Source organism: Crinia signifera, chromosome 2 (genome assembly GCF_055691185.1).
Source record: "Crinia signifera chromosome 2, ASM5569118v1, whole genome shotgun sequence".
Taxonomy (NCBI): Eukaryota; Metazoa; Chordata; class Amphibia; order Anura; family Myobatrachidae; genus Crinia; species Crinia signifera.
Window position 1 is genome coordinate 336,415,449 of NC_139218.1, and position 23,447 is coordinate 336,438,895.

General features: G+C 42.4%; 1 protein-coding gene across 6 annotated transcripts in view; it reads left to right on the plus strand.

Annotated features, from left to right (window-relative positions):
• Positions 1 to 23,447, plus strand: part of HDAC7 (histone deacetylase 7) — a 346,438-nt gene that overhangs the window by 240,593 nt on the left and 82,398 nt on the right. For 2 of the 6 annotated variants that reach the window (XM_083169503.1, XM_083169506.1), the window contains exon 1: positions 2,093 to 2,769. The exons of 1 other annotated variant lie outside the window; for it this stretch is intronic. In XM_083169503.1, coding sequence (XP_083025629.1) covers positions 2,646 to 2,769 — 124 coding nt within the window. In that variant the 5' untranslated portion in view covers positions 2,093 to 2,645. Of the gene's footprint in view, positions 1 to 2,091; positions 2,770 to 6,564; positions 6,647 to 23,447 lie in introns of those variants that run through there. 3 more of the 6 variants (XR_014469779.1, XM_083169507.1, XM_083169504.1) reach the window with 3 other exon arrangements.

A 23,447-nucleotide genomic window follows, 5' to 3' on the forward strand; every position in this document is an offset into this window, starting at 1 on the left:
CATTGAGTGGCCTCTAGTGGTCACTGGTGGTACTTCACCTCAGAGGTGAGGAATATTTAGCCATAGATAGATAGATAGATAGATAGATAGATAGATAGATAGATACTAAATATATTTGTAATGATATATTATTTTTTCTTTTAAAAATAATTTGTTTAGTGTGGTATGATTTTAAAAAGGTTGAAAATCCCAAAAATAAACAGTCACTTGGTTGACCCCAAAAGGTCAACATGCATTAGGTTATCAAGGTCAGAATATCGGGCCTAATTCAGCATAGTACCCAGAGAGAAAAAACATCCCATGCCAAATTGCGAATGGATCGCTAAACACGATCCATTCGCAATTCCTAGAACATCAAAGAGTCTCAGCCACCTGTAGCTTCCACTAATCTGCGACTGAGACAAGTTGGACTGCGTCATTGCTGAAAATGACTGGACAGACCTGCGTTTTTTCCAACCACACTCAGAAAATGGCAAATTTCTACCCCCAAATGCCGGCTTCCTGTTAGTCAAACTGCGGCTACATTGTGATTGCTATCCGTTCGTATTTTCAGTCACTGTGTAATGTCAAAGGTACGCATACGTAGACGTTTGACAGTGGCTTGATTTGTGAATTCTCTAATTAGCGGTTGATGCTGAATTAGGCCCATGGACAGGTAAAAGGTAGACAGTGGATAAGGTCATCGGGGTTAGAAGGTCCATATGACAATGGTTGACACAAAAAGATCAGCACAAGTTTTTTTTTATGTTTTTAGGGTGTAATTTTGTAGGTTTAACCATATCTAAGATGTACTCACTTCATTCGCCATGTTTGGGGCAAGGTGGCGCAGTCTGTTACCGCTGCACTCACCAAAGGTTACTATTCCCAATCATAATCTAGGTGGAAAAATCGAGAAAAAACATAAAAAATAATTAAAAAGCCTATGGCAACCATTTGTTGTGTGACAACTATCGTCATGTCACCTTTTGTACCTGTCAACCTTAAGCACTGTCTACTTTTTACTGTCGACCTTTTGACCATGGTGAACTTGTGTACCTCTTGACCTAGGGGGTTATTAAGAGCTTTTCCCCATTATGCAAAATGCAGACGACTGCAATCAGTTTCTCAGGGGTAGATTTATTATTAGGCGATCAGGGGAATATGCAATATCCCCATGCGTTATGGCAGGGGATAGCGCTTCCCCTGATCTATGACACCCCCCGAGCGTGTGTCTAGTGTGCGGCGCTGTGGGGCAGGAGGCATAGCACAGCTACGATATTTCGTAGTGTCCGCCTGCCTAATTTATGAACGGTCAGCATCGCTGACCAATCCGCCGCCTGCAGCTATCGACTTCGACAGCTGCAGGTGGCGATGCCCTATGCCCACAGCTGGGACAGCGCTGTCCCTGCTGCTGGCGCTGAGCTGCGCTGGGGATCTCGCGAGAGTAGGGAGATCCTGCGCATGTGCAGTCAGCCGGGTAGGGGAAGGAGACAGCGCATCAGTATTAACTGATGTGCTGTCTCCAGGAGGGACATCGCCTGAGGGGAGAGTTAGCGCTCCCCCGCTTCGGCCAGCAAGATGTTGATACATCTTGTCGGTGTCCCCTCCTGCTTCGCCTTGCTAATGAGGCGAAACAGGAACTGTTATAGCGGCGCGTTTAGCACGCCTGCGATTATCCATACACTTCCTGGAAATGGCAGGTTTCCACCCCCAAATGCTGGCTTCCTGTCAGTCAGGTTGCGAGGGCATTGCAAAAAAAAAAGTCGACATAGACACACAAATGAAGTGTTGACCTTTTGAGTGTCGACATGTTCATGTCGACATTGAGCTTGTGTCAACTTTCTGTAAATGCTATACTTGGTATGTCGACTCTTTTCAGGTGTTGACCTAGTCAGTGTCGACCTAGTGACTGTAGTCATAAGTGATTGACCTAGTGACTGTCAACCTAGACACTGTTGACCCCCTATGACAGAACTCACAGAGGAGTTCCCTAGCAGCATGTTGCTTCTAAGCAGTACGGCACGAGGGGCAGCACCCAGCAGCTATACACACGCCGCCCCTACATGTAGTGGGACACACATCAGGGAACGCTGCGCTGACCCCACGCACTCCCTCAGAGCAGCAGATGGAGCTCTGCATGTGGTGTCGGGACAAGCCGAGGGCTAAGTGCTGATTGGGCCCCGGCGTAGCCAACCCCGGAGTCCCCCGTGCGGACAATGCGCGCCGCTGCTATTGTGTGAGGGGAGCGCGGCCGGCGCTGACTGAGGGCTGACGGGATCGGGGCTATTTTTGGCCGGGCCCCGCCTCCTGCCGATCTATTTCTGTCAGGCTCAGTGACTGAGCTCCGGGCGGCAGCAGCGGGTGAGGGAGGCTGTAGCGCAGCGGCGACACAGGCTGACACCACACCGGGCACCTGAGAGCGGGGCATTTACCTTCCTCTCCTGCAGCGCTACATCACTGCCAGCGCCGGATCTCCCCCTGCCCGAAGCGCCCACCGAGGGTCACGCTGCCCTCCAGGAGCCCGTTCCCCGGGACATGGGGCACAGAGGGGGCTCGGAGTGACCTTCCTGCCCGGGACCGCCTCACATCCCTCCGATCTGCCCCAGTGCCCGCTCAGCGCAGAGGAGCTGGTGCCCGCAGCCGCCACCCTGCACCCACCCGCCTCCATGCCTGGGCTACATCAGATGCTGAACACCATATACGAGGCTGATTCCGCTTCTTCCACGGATGGCAGCAGGCGGGGCGCTCCGGGGCTGAGGTACGGGCAGAAGAGCGGCGCCGCCGGTGCAGGTAGGACACATGTTACCGGTAATAGCGTCACTAGGGGTGCCTGCTGCTCTCCCGGGCACCGGGCTGCTGCCAACTGTACTAGACTTGTGTGTGTGACCGACGTAGATCTCTGCTAGACATGAACACCCCAGTGCCCTCTCCCTGCAGTGGCTGGGGCACTGGTGCATAGTGTGCTGCTAATGCACTGTCCCTTACAGTCAGTAGGAAACCACTAATACTACAGTATACAGCCAGCAATGCACTGTTACTGCAATGAGTGGAGCACGAATATCATCATGCACTGTTCCTGTAATGAGTGGTGCTATAATACCCTAATGAACCAGTCTCTGACAAATTGAAGGTATAGATTCAGGGCCAGTGCTGAATATATGTATAAGGATCATATTATAACTACAGGATATCTGCAATCTGCACCCTTTGGGGTTAATCACAATACATGCAGAAAAGAGTGCAGCAGCTCCTAGCACTGACCATCCCATCAGATACACTCATCATGCTGTCACCCACATTGTCATGTTAGTGTGTCTATACCTGCCGGGGAGACAGTGATTCATACTGTATAAGCTGTGATTGTGACACAGTGACAGATACATCACCTCTCCTGTGCTCAGTGGCACACAGGTAGGAGTAACCTGTGACTCACTCGTTCTGCCCTGTGGGTAGGTGAAACAGGAGCAAGATGGACCCATTGACCTTCCAAAGTCAGCAGCTCTGCAAAAAGTATTCCAATGACCTCACAGGAGCAAAACTATTAACCTAGTGCCTGACATAGGAATGGCCTATAGTGTACCTTTTGACATTTGTACCTACGCTCCTTGCTCACATGAAAGTGCCGTAAATATTGTAGGCCCACCCCCCTTACCCCTGCTTCCTTCATAAACACACTGAACTATTCTGTTTTGCTATATTCCAATGGCTTAATAATAGAATGTATTTTTAACACCAATATTTTTAGCCAAGTAATTTTTAAATGTGACTTTTTCTGCTATCTTAGCGTTGCCAAGCCTTATGAAACATGATGCAGTTATAAACAGCATGATCTTGGCAATCTTAATACTTCATATGTTGCAACTTGCTGCTGCAAGCCTTCCGTATTCTGTATTCTTCTACAGTAACACATAAAAGTATATAAATCCCAGAGACTAGGATGTGATATTTGGGTAGTGCAACACAATTCCCTTGTCCTGTTTGTAGGGAAACTCTGTCTCCTATGTATTCATCTCAAATCCAGTTCATCTGTAGCTGTTCCTGAATGCTCAGGAAGTATCACACGTGAGAAGAAGCAGATGTTGGGGGCAGACATATTTTAGCTTTCGCCTTCTAGGGAATTCGGATCTTTTATCATTATGATGTTTACGGATGTAAACAGAACTCTCTTTTTTTTTGTTAAAGCTATGATGGTCAGGAGGAGAGCTGCGGATGAGATTTGCATTAATGCAGGACAATATTTTGCATAATCTTACATGTTCATGTTTAAAAATAAAGTGAAGGGGGGGGGGGGGGGGGGGGGTTAAGCAGAGGTGTTAAAAAACCAGAACGAATTATGCATTGTTGGGCTATACAATTTTTTTGTGTGAAGCAGAACGATCAGACTGGTCCAACCGGTTGGATTCTGTAGTTGGTTTTCTAAAGTGAGAAAAACAGTTTCCTAAATATAGGCCTCCATACTACTAGGCCGCTAATTGCTATGTTACTTTTAATGTTGGGGGGAGGGAAGTAATGCATCTCGTTACAGACCCGCATCATAAGCTGGCAACTAATGTGTTAAACATGTACACTATTTGTAAAGTGCTGACAGCAATGCAGATGCCAGCTGTAAATCTTCATATAACCACGGTATGCACAAAGATCACACAAATCGACCCTAAAAAGATCCAGAAAGCTGCCTTGTTATAAAAGCATCTGATTATTTTTTTAGATGGATGTATGCAGCTTTAAGGTTATTCTTTAGTTTTAATTAATCATTTTTTTTTATTATTTTTTTTTTTACAATTGAGGACGGAACAATTGGTGTTGATAAATGCAATCTTGAAGTTTCTGGGCACTTCCTCCTGCGGGACAATTATTTTTATTCACAAACTTCCTGTCTTGAGAGATTTGTTTTGGCACATACCTGCATTGTTTAAAGAGTTTTGCAGTTCCAGCTAGAAACATGTGATGGTATTGTAATAACACCCATATTTACAAAGCGTTGATTTACTATCAGTTACATTATATTCATGAGAACCACATCAACTACTTAGACATGAAAAGGCCTCTACGCTATTGAGCCTGCTTTAAATACTTTGAATTTGAGAGGTTTTTTTACTTTTTGAAGGGGTGCGCAGTTTACCTAAAGCAGCCCTTGGTTTTGTGAGCATGCTTTCATTGCTAACTGTTCTTCATCTGTAGCCTTTGTGTTAAGAAAAAAGGGCTGATTTCTGATACCAGCTTCTGTGCAGCTGTAGCCTCCTATTAAAGCAGCATCTATTCTACAGATCCGGTTATGCTGAGTACAGGGGTCCCGCAGGGGTGTGTGCTAAGTCCGTTCCTTTATTCAATCTTTACATCTGATTGCAAACCAGCGTATGACTCGAATGTCATAATTAAATTTGCTGATGACACAACGCTGATAGGCCTCATAGACAATGATAATGAAGCAGCATACAGGAGTGAGATTCAGTTATTAACCGAGTGGTGTAACGCCAATAATCTTTTCTTAAATGCCAGTAAAACAAAAGAAATGGTCGTTGATTTTAGGAAAAAGAAATCTAAACCAATTCAGCCAGTAGAAATCAATGGGACAGTTGTGGATCAGGTTCCTAACTTTAAATTCCTAGGCACTTACATTTCAGAAGACCTGACATGGTCAACTAATGTTAATTGTCTAGTGAGGAAGGCACATCAACGCCTTTTTTTTCTTAGGATGCTTAAGAAACAACAATTATCGACACCAACTCTATTAAATTTCTATAGATGTGCGGTAGAAAGCATCCTAACAAACTGCATTACTGTGTGGTATGGGAATTGCACTGTGGTAGAGCAGAAGCAAGTCCAAAGGGTAATAAAATTGGCTCAGCGAGTAGTGGGGGTTCCTCTTCCATCAGCTAATGATATTCAGAGGAAACGCTGCTTGCGTAGGGCACACAGTATTGCTAAGGATAGGAACCACCCAGCAAATGTGCTGTTTACTTTGTTACCTTCTGGCAGACGGTTCAGGTGCTTGAAAAGTAAAACAAGTAGGATGAGGGATAGTTTCTTTCCGAGGGCGATTTTAGAAATGAATGTTGAAATGGGTTAGGAGTTGGTGGTTGGGTTTGCCTATGGACTATCTTGTATTTTATTTATTGATGTTTTGTATTGGATGGATGCTAAACTGAATTTTGTCACCCTATTTGGGGTGATGACAATAAAGAGGTATCTAATCTAATCTAATCTAATCTACTTGGAACCATACTCCAATGTCTGAATATAGTCTCTTAAGTAGAACTAAAGCTGCTCTTCTACACAAATGGCTTGCTAGGGCATGCATCTTTTATGGGATGCCACTTAGTTGAATAAACTTGAAACTTGATCTATATTATTGTGTTTACCGATTATTTTATGTAAGCACAAACCATAAGCAGTGATTACTTCTATGGGGTTGTCGCCCATATAGGGTCACAGTGTATATGGATGTTTTAGCTTAAGCCGCATTATGACTTGTACAATATGTAGCCCTTTACCCACGTCTTCTTAGGGCTGGGAGACTACCATTGGCAATGGCATGAGGCAGGATTTGGCGGTAAGGATGACTCCGCACCCTTCTCCGTATGAAGGGGGCGATTCAGCTTGGATTGGTCCCCAGCGAACACATCCATTCGCATGCAAATGTGGCCATTCGCTCGCATACCTGCAGGTATCCTTTACATCAGCAGAAAGTACCCATAATACAGGCACTCACCAGGTACAGATACATGGGATATGGATCATTTGGTCGACCATAAGTTGGTCCATACCACTAGGTCGACATGTTGAAAGGTTGACATGGGACAAGGTCCGCAGGTCATTAGGTCGACACAAGCATTAGGTCGACATGGGGTTTTTCGCTGTTTTTTTTTTTTACCGAAATGTCAACACGGACGCAGGAAAAAGTGCACCGCATCCTCTCGCATGGCTCGCCATGCTTCAGTGCCACGCTATGCTCGGCACACTATTTTATTCTCCCACCATGTCGACCTAATGACATGTCGACCTTGTCCCATATCGACCTTGCAGCATGTCCACCTAGTGGTGTCGACCTAATGACCATATCCTGACACATGTGTCCTATACAATGTGGTGAGCTTAGATCTGGAATTTGGAGAGATGATAAATGGATACAGTATGTGCTTAGAAATGAACTGCAGTGACCTCTGGAGTAGGTGAAATGATAATGAATACTAAGGACTGAAGTGTAGAACAAGTCTCTAGGCACATTACAGTAATTCGTGCACACTGAAATGTTAGAGGTTTCTCTACTATGGGCAGTATTCAATGAGAAAAATTTGCCATGTTTTATGGCGAGTTTGTGCTGTTTTCGCGTTGGAAGGAGCATTTTGCTCTCCAAAAGTGAACCACCCTATTCAATGTGATATTTTCGCCGTCTTTTTAAGTGATTTTCGCCGTGTCTCTCCGTGTAGCAATTCTCCATCTTTTCATGGAGAACTGGAATGTGAACTTTTAAACTAAAAGTTTTTTTTTTTTAATTTTGGTGTAAAAAAATCGGGATTTTTTTTTTCTGTGAAGGGGCATGTTATTTCTATTCATGTGCTTATAGCACATGAATATATATTTAATTTAAAAAATATATATATTTTTTTTATAAATATTAATTTTTTTTTTTACACAGAGCAGCCAGCAGGGGGCCGGAGCTCTGGAGCCGCTCATTAGATATTCATATATTCACTGCACCCGATCATTACATATGCACGATCGGGTGCAGTGAATACTGGGTCCCCCGCTGGCTATAGGGGGGGGGGGCAGCTTGTGCTGCCTGGGTCCCGGGGAGCCCTCCTACCCTCCACATATGTTCTGGGGCAGCCAGGGAGACTTTAATCTCCCTGGCTGCCACCTTCCCCCGGCTCCCTGCCAGCTCCCTGCCGCAGACGCTCGTCCTCTGCAGGGGTAAAGACTCGCCGCCACTCTGAATAGTGGGAGCAGGAGTGGCAGCGAGCCCTCCGGAACAGGGCGAGTGCATGGTGAGAGAAAAAATCTCTCGCCATGCATGGAGAATTTTTCTTATTGAATACTGCCCTATGACCTAATGCACCCAATATAGAAACAAAGAACAGCAAAAACACTACAGGTTTGTCTTTTTTTTTTTGGGCTACTGTATAAAGATGTTTCTGTATGGCACTCTTACCTATGTGAAGTCATTACAAGTGTTAACTTTTCCATGGGGCAAGTATAATAACATGGTCCAACCTTTACTCCAGGCTTTTGTGTGATGAGTGGTTGGCTGATAAAGTGTCCGTTTGCAGCACATGGGGAATCCTGAAACCTTACTGAGCTCTGTAGAACAAACAAAATGTATTTTTCTGCAGTTTTCCAAAACCTTGTTTAACGAATCCCATTTGCTCAGCCATGAGTGTGCTTGAATGTCATGACCTATGTTGACTGGTTTGTCCTTTAAAACCATGTCAATAAGAGGAAATGTTGAGCACGTTGTAAAGAGATCACTGATTATAGTGAGTATTACTCATCTGCACGATGACTTTGCCCTAAGTCTTATCATTGTACCAGATTATCATTAACGCTGTTCAATTTTAACGGGCAAACAAAGTGTCTGTAACATTCAGGAAATACAAAGTTATGTTGCGTATCCCCATGGGGTCTTGTATGGATTCACTTGGTTATTTTTTGTTTCTTTGACGGCTTGTGTATGTATAGGAGTGATAGGAGTGGGTAGGAATAATATTTATAATGTTTCAATGAAGATTTGGCTTGTCACATTAAAATATAGGAGATTTAGCAATAAGGTAAAGCGGCTTCTACTTGAAAATTGTCTGCAGGAAGATCAGGATTGAAATCATATTACCTTCCTAATCCGTAGCGCATTGCTGTGTCTCTTCTCATCTACATGATCCTGATGTCTTCTGAACTTGTGTTTATGCAAGATGATCTCAACAGACAGGTGTATAAATAATAACCCATACAGTAGAACGGTAAAGAGAGAAATATGGCTGCATCTGGAACAGTTAAAACATTAGACAGCCATGAACAAACCTTCATGACCTCATTTTAGTACTAGCAAGTGTGGAGACAGAAAAGTCTAGTCTTAATTCAGGGAGACCAACACAACATATGACCCCAGTGGGTGTGGTATAGCTCACAGACAATGTCTAGGTCGACAGTCTATAGGTGATCAGCAAAAGGTTGACACAAGCAAACGGTAGACAGGGAAAATGTCGACATGAGTGCTGTTGCTTTTTGGTGACGCTATTCTTATTATTAATAGTATTATTATTACTTTTATGGCATCACACGTTGTCCGCAGCACCTTACAAAGTACAGTATGAACAAAAATAGAGAAAAGGGAAACCAAACATCTGAGGGCATGAACAAGGTGTATAAACATGGCTGCTTTAAAGGGCATAACACTCAAGGGAGCAGCAGCGAGGCCATAGTAGGGAGTAGATGATGGTAGAAATGAGGGAAGAGCTTTTGGGAGCTTACATTCTTAATGCTATAGATGCGTTTTTAATAGGTGATAATCCTTTACAGATAAAATTCAATTAGGGTAGCCAATCCCAGGATTGGCCGGATCTCGGGGTTTGGCAGAGATGTCAATCCTGGGATTTTCAGGTGTGCAATCTAATGCTGGGCAACGTCTAAGCACCTGCTCAGACGCTGCCTGGCTGTTACCAATCCCAGCGTGCGGCTCTGCACAGTATGACATGGTCAGAGGTCACTCTACACAGGCCGCACCCACACAACCATCCGCGCTGCTGCCACCTGCCCGCTCCCGTCGGCACTGGGCGCTGCCGCTTACCCCACTTCTGGTGCACCGCCTGCCATGTAATACCAATATATTTATCTGTTAGGTTAAAAGGCATTCAACCCTTTTAAGTTACACTCCTAAGAAGACATGCATAATATTAGTCTGCATTACTGTTACACTGGATGACCTTTTAAAGAATTTTTCTGACAAAATGTTAATATCTTCCAGTGTGTACGCACAATGTCCCTAATGTGCATTCTCCACTGGGTCCAGGGACGAGTGTGGTCACTGGGTACCCACATTGCTGTGTGTACCGGGCTTAAAACACCCTGTTGTATTGACTTCCTCATAAGCATCACTCATGGGGGGGTAGATGTTACTTTTGCAGATAATTAGATTTGGGTGGGGGTTTACTTCCAAGTGAGATCTATATTACAGTGTAAAAATAAATCAGCCAGTATTTACCCTGCAGAGATACAAAATAACTCACCCAAATCTCTCTGCACATTTCACATCTGCCCCCCTGCAGTGCACATGGTTTTGTCCATTTAAGAGGGACTTTGCCAGAAGGAGTGAACTAGAATAACCCCCAATATCTGCACCCTTAAACTACCAATATGCTATGCAAAGGGGTTATAAGGGGTTATGCAGCTATAACCCTACCTATTACTTGGTTGGTTAGAAGTCCATTCTTAAAACGTAACTCTACCAGGGTGTTGTCTAGTGTTACAAGGCCTGATTAGTATGTAATACATTGGGTAACAATGCCCTAGAGGTGCTCAAAGTATTATTGTTACCTTACAGAGTTGGTGGAATTTGTGCAATAATAATGTATTCCCAGATGAACCCACCCTCAGGCCTTATAACCTTGCTGCTTTTACCTTGTATCTCTAGTACAGATGTGTCCACATACATCTAGCAAAGTGTACTAAATAGCCTCATCTGGTGCACCAGGGACTTAGCTCAGCATGTATCCTGTGCATATGTCTTCTTCACAGCACTTGGGTATGGGTCATTAGGTCGACCTACATTGGGTCAAGGGGTTTTTTTTTTTGTACCGAATGTCGACCGTCCATATAGACACCGTATCGGTGCACCGCATCCGCTCCCCATGCTTCAAGCATGGTGCCTCGCTACACTCTGCACACTATTCTATTCTACCTCCATGACCTAGTGGATGAAATACTGAAAAAGGAATGCATGTGTCGACCTTTTGACCTCAGGCATATCAACCTTTTTTCAGTGTCGACCTAATGACCGTGTCCCCATCACTTACGCAGCTAAAGTGTGATGCAGGGGTTCCCTGAACGCTGACATTTCATGTAGCCTCTGTGTGCATCTGCGTGTAATAGATGGCTCCCTCCTGCTGCTTTACCATACAGAGCTATCACTGCTGCTTACAAGTATGTAGCCGTGATACCGAATACAACCGCATAGGAACTGGCTCTGAAGAGTCCAATTTCTCCTATATGTTTGGTCTGGTAGCACCTGTCTTATGCTATCATAGGGAAAATGTATTTACTGCATTATGTTAACATTTTTTTTTAACCCTCTATATTCTTCTAAAAAAAAAGTTGCAAGAAACAGAATCTCAACCTCTTATTTTCTTGCGACTATTCCATTATACACATACCTAATAAGGCCGCTACCGTCTAAATAGATTTTGAGTACCTTGCACTTATTACAGAACTGCATTCATTTCAGCAGAAACTAATTGTGTGTACACACGATCAGATCGGATCGTGGATAGTATCTGAAGGCACATCCGATTTGCATACAAGTCTGACTATATAGTGGAGATCTGAACTATATAGTCAAGGCAGACCAGACTTTCTGCCTTGCGATATGTGAACGCGCATCGGGATCGCAAGGGTTAAAACCCTTGCGATCTGCATCCGATTCCGATCCGATGTTGACTATATCGTCAACATCGGAAGGCAAAAAGTACCGTGTGTACACGCCATAAGTCGGAGCACTCACACTGCTTGTTGTGGTTATACGTTTTCTGTGTGTAGATTCCTCGAGTCAAAATGGCCATTGGGCTTTATTACACAAATAGCAATCTAAATTATATACCGTACAACATTTAGTAGATGCTACAATGTAAGTTATTTAAAAAAAAAAAACTTGCTAAAATAACATGTATTTGGGGCAGTTCAGCTCATTCTGCTGGGTAGAAACTTTTTTTTTTTCTTCCCATTTTAAACAAGCGCTTAGAATTTTTTTTTGAGCAGCCAGAAAAAGCCGAAAGCAGCTGTTGCTTGCCGCTGTCAATTTAGATGTTTTCCACTGAGCTTTGTAAAGTGCTAATTAATTAAAGCTTTTCTCAGTACGCTTGTTCCCTAATTAGATTAGTGGTTATACAGGTATCGGAGATGGTCTAAGTTAAACTTGTTCATTTCATTATTTTTTTATTTTTTTTTGCAGAAGTTAATTACTGTGATAATTGAATATACTTGTTTATAGATCACTCACCTCCTCCCATCTGATGTATGAATAACAGATCTGGGTAATGATGAAATTGTCTGTAATGCAGGTTAAGTCATGTTACCTGCTTAGTAGATTTATAGCTTTACTGATGATGAGATTATAGATAAAAAAAATTTTTCATTGACTTTTTTTGTTGCATTCCTATTTGGTGCTAAAATGATATTGTATCATTTACATTTATCTGCTGATTGCAGACACCGTGGAGCACAGAGTACTAGGAAAGATGTCATGGAGCATTTCTTCAATGATGTCAGAGAGCGGATTGGTAGCCTTCATACAGTGGCCTCCCTTGTCTGTAGGCATACAGTTATTACGGACACGTAGTAAAGTAACTGGCTTAAAAAAATTGTATTTTGCAAAACAATGTGCGCATGTAAAGCATTACAGATGTATGTTTGACCAGAAGTCTATGAATGTCTATGATCATGGTCTATTTTGCATCTTATGAGCAAAAGGTGAATCACCGCTGTTCAGGATGGTGCCAAAATATATTTTACTCACTGAAATGGTTAATGAATTTTGGGATCTGTTACATGCCCTTCATCTCAATTCTTATATGGTCATCTAAAGAAAGCCTGTTGGCTGCATAGCCAACATTTTCCTGCATGTTCACAGTGGGTCATTAATGATGTGCACGGCGTGAATCTTTAACGATATTGAGCATACACACTACCTCCTACAGTTTTTTTTTTTTTTTTTTTTAAAGATCTCTTTTAAAAGAACCCTTCTGAGAGATCACAAAAAAAAAAAAAGTGTATTTCTGGCATTACACCATTTTGTTTCTGTTCCAGAATTCACATTCATGAATTATGAATATAACCTAAATATATGGAAGGGGGGGGGGGGGGGGGGGGGATTTACTATTTGTAAGACCAGGGGCTATCCAGTTAGGCAGGCAAAACAAAATCCCAGGAATCAGCCAGCCCTAATAGGATTTACTGAAAGAAAAGATTGTCAAAAATCCTAAATGAAATCTATATTTAGATATTATTATTATTATTATTATCATCATCCGGATATTTAGCATCAAAGTTTAACTTTTTGTAATTCATTGTAAATGCAAAGCAATATGACATTTTTAGTGGTTCACAGTTCTGATTTCGCAGCCCTGATTTTTAAAGATGTCCATGGTTGAGCACAGATGCTCAAATCATATTTGCTGAGGTACAGTACTCACTGACCTGTGGTCAAGGATGGATATCCTTGTATCTGTTTGGGTTCCTTGAGGACTATGTTTAGGAACCTTTGCTATATTTGTAAGAGTACGGGAATACGCATGTTATTCCACATGTAAATGTCCTTATAGATTATAATACATAATTTATTAGTAGGCACCTGTCAAGTGCAGAATTTAATCCCTTAAATAACCTTTCACTGTCCCTTTTTTTATAACCATCTTCTTTTCACATTTTCCAACGTTCTCCCATGCTGCACCTTCATCACAGCCTGGAATGCTGGATTCCTCATTCTGTAACCCAGGAATGGGGAAACTTTAGCCCTCCAGCTAAGTTAAAATTCCAGCATAACCTATTAGTTTGCTATTCGGCCATGCTAAGACTGTTGTAGGGCATGCTGGGATGTGTAGTTCAACAGCTGGAGGGCCCAAGGTTTCCCATTACTGCTGTAACCCGTCCAGGCTTTTAAGATTGACACTGTTACTGCAAACACAGCCACAAGGACGGTAATCCCATTCCCTAGCATGATCAGGAAATACTCTAACTGTGCCTATCTTCTCATTTACCCACATAATGCTTCTGCCATACTTTTCCTCATCATTTCCTTAATCTTGGGGAACATCCTTTGACCTCTGCCCATTTAAAGCCGTTATATTTTGGTGTTCAAAAAGATGTAATCTGTTTGGCTGCCATTACGTTTGGTCCATCTTGTAAGTAGGCAATGTTCAACTTTTCTCTCAAGTAATGTCTCATAAGTTTATATGTGTGTGTGTATATATATATATATATATATATATATATATATGTGTGTGTGTGTGTATATATGTATGTATGTGTGTGTGTATGTATGTATATATATATATATATATATATATATATATATATAATATATATTTCTAAACCCTTATTTGTGTTGCTAGCATATCCCATTGTTCTTTACCATTGTATTATTTGTGCCTCCACCATACATAGGTATTTGACAGTTTATAATGATAGCATTACTTTTACTATAAGTCTATCTGCAGACTTGTTAAAGTGAGCAGTGCTGTTTATACTGAGGAGTCCTATAGATCACTGAGCCATTCTTTATTTTTATTCCCAAAAACATTTTTCCAAAAACTTTGGGGAGCCGACTTCAGCGTTTCATTCCCAGGGCCCTGTTGGGGTCTCCTATTAGTGACTGCTGTGCTGTCTGTCCCTGCTGTCTCCGATCATTAACAAGTGATCTCTGGGAAAGACACAGAGTTCAGTCTCAAGCTGCAGGGGGTCATTCTTGGCAGGGTTACTTGACAGGGGAAGATGTCATGTTGTTGACTGTTTCGGCTTTGAAGTAAATATAGCTGCCTGCTCCCTTGAGTGCTAAGTGGTATTTAATTAGATGGTCCACATGCTTCTGTATTACAGCAAAGATAATCCTGTAGTGAATGTTTTTAGCTCCGCCTGATAGCTCAAGATGAATGGACGTAAAAGACAGAACGCTGTCAGGACACAACATGCCGAATAGTAATTATTATGAGGCAAGGATATTCTGAGATTGAGTTTTCCCAGCATCAAAGCTGTTTTATGGTAATATTTAGGGTGTATTTATAGGCTGTATACATAAATACAATATAAATACCATCAAGGTGCCAAAGCCATAACCTGTTCACAAATATATGTATCAGTCGTTGACATTTTTAATCCAGACAAAGAAAAAGTTGCTTTATTAGTAGCTCGTACAAGGTTAGGGACAAGTCACAGAAAAGGGGCGACATTGTAGATTGGCAGAACCTATTGCACTGCAGGTACAGCCTCCATTTATTCTATATTTTGGTGAGATTGTTCCCTACATAGAAGCAATTAGTATTTCCCCTGCTTGCAAATTAATGCATTGCACCCCTTTTACATTGCAATATGGTTTGTTTCAGGTCATTTCACTTTGGGGAGGGGGTTGCTTATCTGGGATAAGTGCCCTGTGTTTGCAACCAGTAAATGCATAGGCCTGTGGACTTCTGTGGCTTCATTTGCTCTCTGAATGAACCAACTTTGGTAAATCCACTTCATTTGAACATCAATGAATCTCCAACCCAGGCTACAAGGGTACCATTTGTGTTCCTTTATTTATTGTTGGCTTCTTTGCCTTCTGAATTTAAGGAACCATTTGAGAAGTCTTGGGAATGGAACCTGGACATTTGTTTGAGAGCACAGAGTGCTTGGATATTAGGCTCAATCCTCTATCAACAACATAAAGTAGAAACTTCCTACAAATTATATCCAGTTTGGTATATGGTTCCTGACAGGATACACCATATTTTTCCAGGGTGTTCAGACCAATGTTGGAGACAATGTGGACATTCTTTGCAGTACGGATGGTGTAATGGTTAGCATTACTGCCTCACAGCACTGAGGTCATGGGTTTGATTCCCACCATGGCTCTAACTGGGCGGAGTTTGTATATTCTCCCTTCCGTACTCCGATTTCCTCTTACATTCCAAATATATACTATTAGGTTAATTGGTTTCCAGCAAAAAATTAATGTGGTAGGGAATATAGATGGTAAGCTCCACTGGGGCAGAGACTGACGTGACTGTTCAAATATTCTCTATAAAAGCGCTGCGGAATACGTGCGCTCTATATAAAAAAAAACTGGTAATAAATAACTTAGCATATTTCATGGGACTGCTCCTGATTTTTAAATACTGGGAAATCTTTGGTGGTTAGGGTGATTGATTTCTCTCCCCCAAGGGCCCGTTGCATGTATTGCTCTCTAAAGCCTTGAGAAAAAGTTCTAAACCACAAAATTAAACTCTGTGGCCAGATCTATTCTGTGGGCAAACTTTTGATTGCAGTAAACTGGAAGCAAGTCAGTGCCAGGGTTGTCCCTATGTCCGGGAGATGCTGTGCTGCCTCTGGTCGCTGCTGTAGATGCACTACCAGCTTGTATGCTGTTACAGGAGCCAAGTGCTGCATGTGATATTACAGTGCAGCCCAAAGCTCCTGTCACTATGAATGAGGGGGCATTTTTGTGTGACATCTAGGAACAACCCATAACTTCCTAGATAAGCCTCTTTCCCTGGTATTCTTCTTTTCATATACTCTTTTCAGATCTGGTGTGGTATAGGGGTCTGACAGTCGGGATCCCGACAGTCATTATCCCAAAGTCGGGACCCCCGACTGGCCGGACCCAGACAGCATGGTGAGCGCAACTAAGCCCCTTGCGGGCTCACTGGGCTCGCCATGCTGCGGGCACGGCAGCTCGCTATGTGAACCACCTATTTTATTCTCCCTCTATGGGGGTCGTGGACCCCCACGAGGGAAAATAGCCGATGGCCGTCGGGAACCCGGCTGTCGGTGTTTTGACAGTCGGGATCTCAACGTCGGGTGAATACCCGTCTGGACCCCGTCCGGCACCCTTCAGATCACGATCCCGGGTCTGGCGCATTCACACTAAACCTGGGTTGCCCATTATACAGAAGGCAACCCGGGTTTCAGGGCTGGGGAGTCGGAGTCGAGGAGTCGGAGGCAATTTCAAATACCTGGAGTCGGGGTCGGAGTCGGCAAACAATGCACCGACTCCGACAATTATAATTAATGACTTCTCTACTGTAAGAATAAAGACCAATGCATGCAGTGCCTCCCATAACCGCAAAACGAACACATTAAGTGACCGTGAAAAAAGCATGCTTTTCATGTGCTTCACTATATGGAACGCAACGCACAATTCGGAGCACCAATACTTATAAATGTATTCTCCCTTGTAGTTTACAACTTATTTCCAACGTTCAATAAGGTTTTCAATACCTCGTTGGTAGAAATCACCTGGTGTAGACTCAAAAAATTCATTCAACCAAGCTCTCCCACCATACGCACAACATCTTTTTACGCGGATGAAGATCTTGTTTCATGCGCAGGGTCGTTTGTTTACATTGGCTAAGCCATTCCTTACGCTGGTTCATATTGATGTACAGGCACCATTTTTCGTCGCCAGTAACGATTCGGTAAAGAAATCGTTCCTGGTGTCCATGAATTGAACAGTGACGAGCAAGCAAACCAGCGGAGATTGTGGCTCATTGATTTTTGTTTTCGTCACAAAGCATGCGGAACTCATGCTCCAAACTTCTGAACCTTTCCTATTGTTTTTGTTCCCAAAACAACCAAATAATGTGGTTTTTATCTTTGAACTGGTAAAGTTCCTGTTCCTGATGTTTATGCCTACTGCTACTATCCAGCCATTTAATTAATGAATAAAAAAATTAATAAAACTTTGTTTTCATTGTGTTTGTCCTTTGCTTAAAAACTGTTCAATACAGTAGACTGTTGGCTTCCCAGCCTCTAGTTTCTGTAGTAATAATATGTATGTTGCCTTTCTTTCCTTCAAGGAATGTATCAAATACATTCGCATATTAATACAGAGGAGTCGGAGTCGAGGAGTCGGCATCAGAAGTACGAGGAGTCGGAGTCGGAACATTTATCTACCGACTCCACAGCCCTGCTTACAATCCAGGTTGAATTGCTGGGTTGCTCGACCCAGGTTATAAGGTTTGGTGCTTTCACAACAAACCCGACCCGGCTCTTATGTCAGTAAAGGGGGCCATATTTTCAGCCTTCCTACCACCTCCTTCCTTAACCTTCCCCCAACTACTTTTTTATTAATATTTATGTTGTGTTATTTATTACAGTATCAGTTCAATAGCATGACAAACTTTTTACTGTACATCCATGTTATAGTACTTTTTTATTCTTCTGTACGTGCTACACAAATTCTTGTAGTTCTTTTTTTGACTTTTTACTAAATTAGATTAAAAATAAACTGTTTTCCAAATTGATTTGTGGAAAATTGTATTCCTTGCGCAAAGTGGTACATTCCTAAACAAATATTGTTTCCAGGTCCCACCCTAATAGCGCTCAAGCGCTGCTACAGTCAGTGATCGACACTGACAACTAAACGGTGAAGTGTGTACATACAATGGGAGTTTTGGTGGTTTGTTTTAAATCCTCATTATTTGTAAACACCCCCTCTATCTGGAAATGGTTCTTTAGCATCCTGTTGTGACTCATCATATTAGGTACTGGACCACTATCCAGAAATTGTGTTACAGAAATTCCCAGTTGTGTGTGTGTGTGTGTGTGTGTGTGTGTGTGTTTTTTTTTCTTCATTGTAACATAGAGTTTTGCAATAGTATTTAACTCTCAGACTGCGTCCCTGCCCTTTCTCTATGGTGTAAGCCAGGAGAGTTCCTTCTGCCAGTCACAGCTTGCCGGTTTCCCAGCCAGAAACACAGATTCACAGTCAGGCTGCAGCCCGCCATTGACGTGTGCATTGCCTTTTATATCTTTTCTGGTGTTTGTATACGTCATACCAAAGAGAAAATTAGCAGTGTGTTCTGCTTTCCTCTGAAGAATGAAAACACCCAGGAGATTTTTATATGAAAGTAAAGCACCTCCCTGTCTCTTAACCAGTTTTGCTCCTCACAAACTTCACAGATTTGACTCTTGTCTATTTTATTTGTTCTCTTATCCATTGGAATGACAGGGAAACATTATTTGTATTATTCACTTTAACCCTTTGAGTGCCAAGCTGATTAGTCAAAATAGGTGTGTAAATTGGCAAGCAAACATTTTGTACTCCTTTTTTTTTTTTTTTTTTTTTTTTTTAACCCAACATTTTTTATTTGCATTTGTATAACAAATGTGAGGTACCGGTACTCTGGCATTATTAGCGGATATTTTTCACATCTCTCACAGATATGCTGCCAATCAGAGTTAATAAGGCAAGCATTTTCTTTACAACTATGCAATTACCTACAAATAGCCTAGTAGCAGTGAAAGGGAATGCTTACAATATAAACCATTATTATCACCTATCACAGTAGGTTTTAGAAAAGTGTGTTCCCAGCGGTGATGTTTTGTAGAGGTTTTGCCATACTGGCTTTCACTACAGCCTTATTGCGAGCACAAGCTTCAGTTTTTAGAATTCTCTTTGGTAAGAAATTATTTTATAATATGGGAATATAGATGATTTATTTGGAATCCTTACTTACCGTTCTCACTAAAACTTTAGCAGATCGCAGTAGTTTCAGTAGTGATAATGGTGTCTTTAATATAAATATATGGAGAACATTATCAAGAAGTAAAAGTGCATAATAATTAAATAAATTAAAGTAGTATTTTATGCTTTCTATCTTTGCTCATTTTTATTTTAAAGAATAATTGGTACTTGTTTCCTAGCACGGTGCCACCGATTTTTAATTGTATTGATCGGGGCCGCAAAAATCGCATCCATCGCATGCCAACCAAATCGCATTCGATGCGATCGACGCGATTTTTACATTGGAATCAATATAAAATGGTCCCTGAGACCCAATTTTACATTGATTTCAATGTAAAAAGCCCCAAACCCCCCATTTTGACAACAAACCCCCCCTGATGGGTGAAATGGCCCTCCATTATTAACGTCACCCCACTATTGACGCCAACCCTTTTCATACCCCCACTATCCACGTCGGCGTGGAGTTGATTTTATATAGTGTGGCGAGCGCAGCGAGGGGACGCGCATAACTTCACAGGTATACGCGTCCCCTATGGGCAACCAGTCGGTGTGGGACAAGGGGAAAACAACAAAAAGGTCGGCAATCATTAGGTCTACAAACAAGAAGGTTGACATGCAAAAACGTCGACATGCAAAAAAGATTTCAAGGCTAATTTTTGCGCACATCTTACGATCGCAGATCTTTCTAGTGTGTGGGCACCTTAAGTGCAACACATTGGTCTGACTGGTGGCCTGACTGGTCACTTCAACTTTCTACTGTTTTAGGACCAAGTCCTTCATTTAAATATGCATGTCCAGGGAAATGCTGGCACTCCACTGCTCTTTATAATAGTACCTGCACCCGGTGCCTTCAAAGGCCCTGCGGGGGTAGCACAATAGGGAATCGGTACATCTGTGAGACCGGAAGGTCGACTGGCCCCAAGGTTGATAGGGTTAAAGGTCGACATGGGTTAGCTCGACAGTCATTAGGTCGACATGAGTTTTCACTGTTTTTTTACCCGAATGTCGACACAGTCGACATGGACACAGTTGGAGTTCAACCGCAGCCCCTCGCATCGCTCGCAATGGTTCGGGCACGGTGCCTCGCTACGCTGGGCACACTATTTTATTCTCCCACCACACCCTAGTGGATGGTAGGGCATGAAATACCACCTGGCGGCACATGTCGGCTCAAAAAACAGTGAAAAACTCATGTCGACCTTGACCCATGTCGACCTTGGGGCCAGTCGACCTTCCTGGGTCGACCTAATGACTGTCGACCTGACAGATGACTGTTTCCCCACAATAGTAAGGGCGGCACTCAGGCATCTTTTAGAAGAAATTCAGAACACACAGGTTCAATCCAATATATACCCCTAATGATTGGTTTATAACTCCTTTTATTGTACATAGAAATTTGTTATTGCCACATATGCGCTCTACACACGGCCTGTATGCCAACATGCCCACATCCCACAATAAAAGGCTCTATGATGTGAGGGGCATTTCCTTGTTTTGGGCTCTCGTGGCCACTTTCAGGGCATGATAAATGCTAACAAATAAGACCACTCTCCATAATCTGCTTCCTTTAGTAAATTGTGGTATCCTAGTAATAGTGGAATATTGTAGGATATAAATGCTGCCATCCACCAAGCATTAGTGAAAAGTAACTACATGAAAATGATGGAAACCATATTCTATTGATTCTGTAGGTCACTATATCCAACCGCTGGCTTCTGGTGAGATTGCACATAGATATGGTTATGGAATGTACATATATTATCATGCCACATTGAATGTAGTTTACACAGAGCAATTACAACCCTACAATGGGTGTATATGTGATCCTATATTGTGTACACATCACGCTGTAGTGGTTAGAGATAAGGGAAAAATACTGCTCCAAACTCTGGAGGATCACAGGTCTGATCTGGATGTCACATCCACATGACCATCTGGACCCATAAGGAGTCACTGCAGCTGTTGGTCACCGCGGGCCCACTTGAAACAGTTTATTAACATCCTAACCTGTCGACATTTAATTCTGTCATTATTATGGTAATGTTGAAATGGTAAATGCTGACATTATTACTGTCGACATATCCTACTACACATGTCGTCAGTGTGTGTGTTTACATCTGCCTTCAGGAAACAGAAAATGATAGATCTTTGAATAGTGTTTTTGCTCCTGTCTGTCTGCATCTGGTCATGTATAGAGTTGAGATCACAAAGTTTACTGTAGTTATCAGCTTTACATTTTTATGTTGGAATTCCTTTAGTATTTCATATACACCGCATGATAGTTGGTATCCTTTACTTGTTTATACAGCAATATACATAATATGGTATACACAATACAAAGGCTTTTCTCACATGAACTGAGCATCAGGGCTTCCTTGTCTGAGGACTTCTTTACAAACATGGCTGGCTTTATACAATGCAATATCCGTTTTGCGTATCAGCAACGTGCTGCTAAGATTGGTTTGTTTTTGATGTGTTATGGGACTTATTATTTCACTTTTAAAGTGTATGCTTCTTTGTAGACTATTGATTATCTGTATAACACCCCCCACACACTTGAATCCAATAGAGATTTTGCAGTAAAAGGACTACATCCATCCATAGCTTTTCCGCAGAAATATTTAACATTGAATATATGTACAGTAGGCGGCTGGTGGAACCAGTGGTTTCCCTGTAGTAAGGTGGTAGCAGGCAGTCTGTAGCATCCTGCATTCAGGTTATGTTTGGGGTTCCTTAGTTGGAGTGTGGCATATTATGGGATGTTGATATACAATATCTGCCCAAACTTCCATCATTTTTTTTATCCTAAAATGACTACTGAGGATGTATGACAAGTATATGGACCTCAACTTTTGTTCTTATTAGACAGACCGGTTGGTATTATTCTGGGTATATTTGTGGGGCTGTGTGGTGTGTTTATTTTTTTGTTTGTTTGTTTTCTAGATCCAAGTTGGCAATGGTTTGTATTTGCAATGAAGACTTTGAGTTTTGCATCTCTGGACCTTGGATAGTTAAAGTTTAGGGGCCGCTAATTTATTTGATTGACTTAGGTGTCTTGTTGGGATAAGGTCACTAGGTCGACCCTATTTAATCGTGTTCCCGCTAGGCTGCTTTCGACAACTGTCGACATTCGGGACAAAAACAGTGAAAAACTCATGTCGACCTATTGACTGACAACCTTGCCATTGTTGACCTAATGCTTGTGCCATCCTAAGCCCTGTTGACATTCAGTGGTCGGCCCAATGCATGTCTACCGAAATTGGGTGTTGGCTAAAGGCAGGACACCTTAATGTACATACTCTGTCATTCTGAGTATTTGCATTATTACACGCAGGGAAGTTCTAACTGCTGCACAGAACCTCTGCAAATACATGTAAGTGACAGATAAATGATGGTTCACTCTCTCACCTGTCATTGTAACTGCAGAGGTTCTGTATCTCCTGTGTGTCCTCACCACAAGTCTTATTTCTTAATACATTTTTATCTTTGTGGCTGTAGATTTTAATTTAGGAGATCTAGATAAGTTTTGGTTATTAAATTTTTTGGGGGTATGTGTCTAATGCGGGCATAAGTGTCATTTAATCATGTAGGCATGATGGCCAGTAGGCGATGAGAAGTCTGTCTGAGAGCTCTGTAGGGCTGTGCTTTGGTCCAGCAGCAGATGGGTCATTTGCCCCTCTTATAACAAAATCTTGCATCTATTGAACTGACCACACTGGTGGTTCCCAAAATGAATGGCACCCTAGGATAAGATGTATTTTTGAATTGATAAAATATGAAAAAAGTAAATTTTTGCCTACCTGTCATCCTTTTGGCCAGTTATATAAAGAGATTGGCAGCCACCAACACTGGCTATTTCCTTCATGCCATTGGTGGCCACTGGGACAGTGGGAAGGGGGCGGAGCCATGGCGACAGGCACCAAGTAGCTAACACTTTAGTGGTGCAGCCCAGGCCCCTCCTTCCCCACACTCCATCCTAGGTCAGTTTTTTCTTGGTGCCTAGGAGCACAGGCACGTTTTTTAGTAGCTGCTGCAGGTTTCTGCA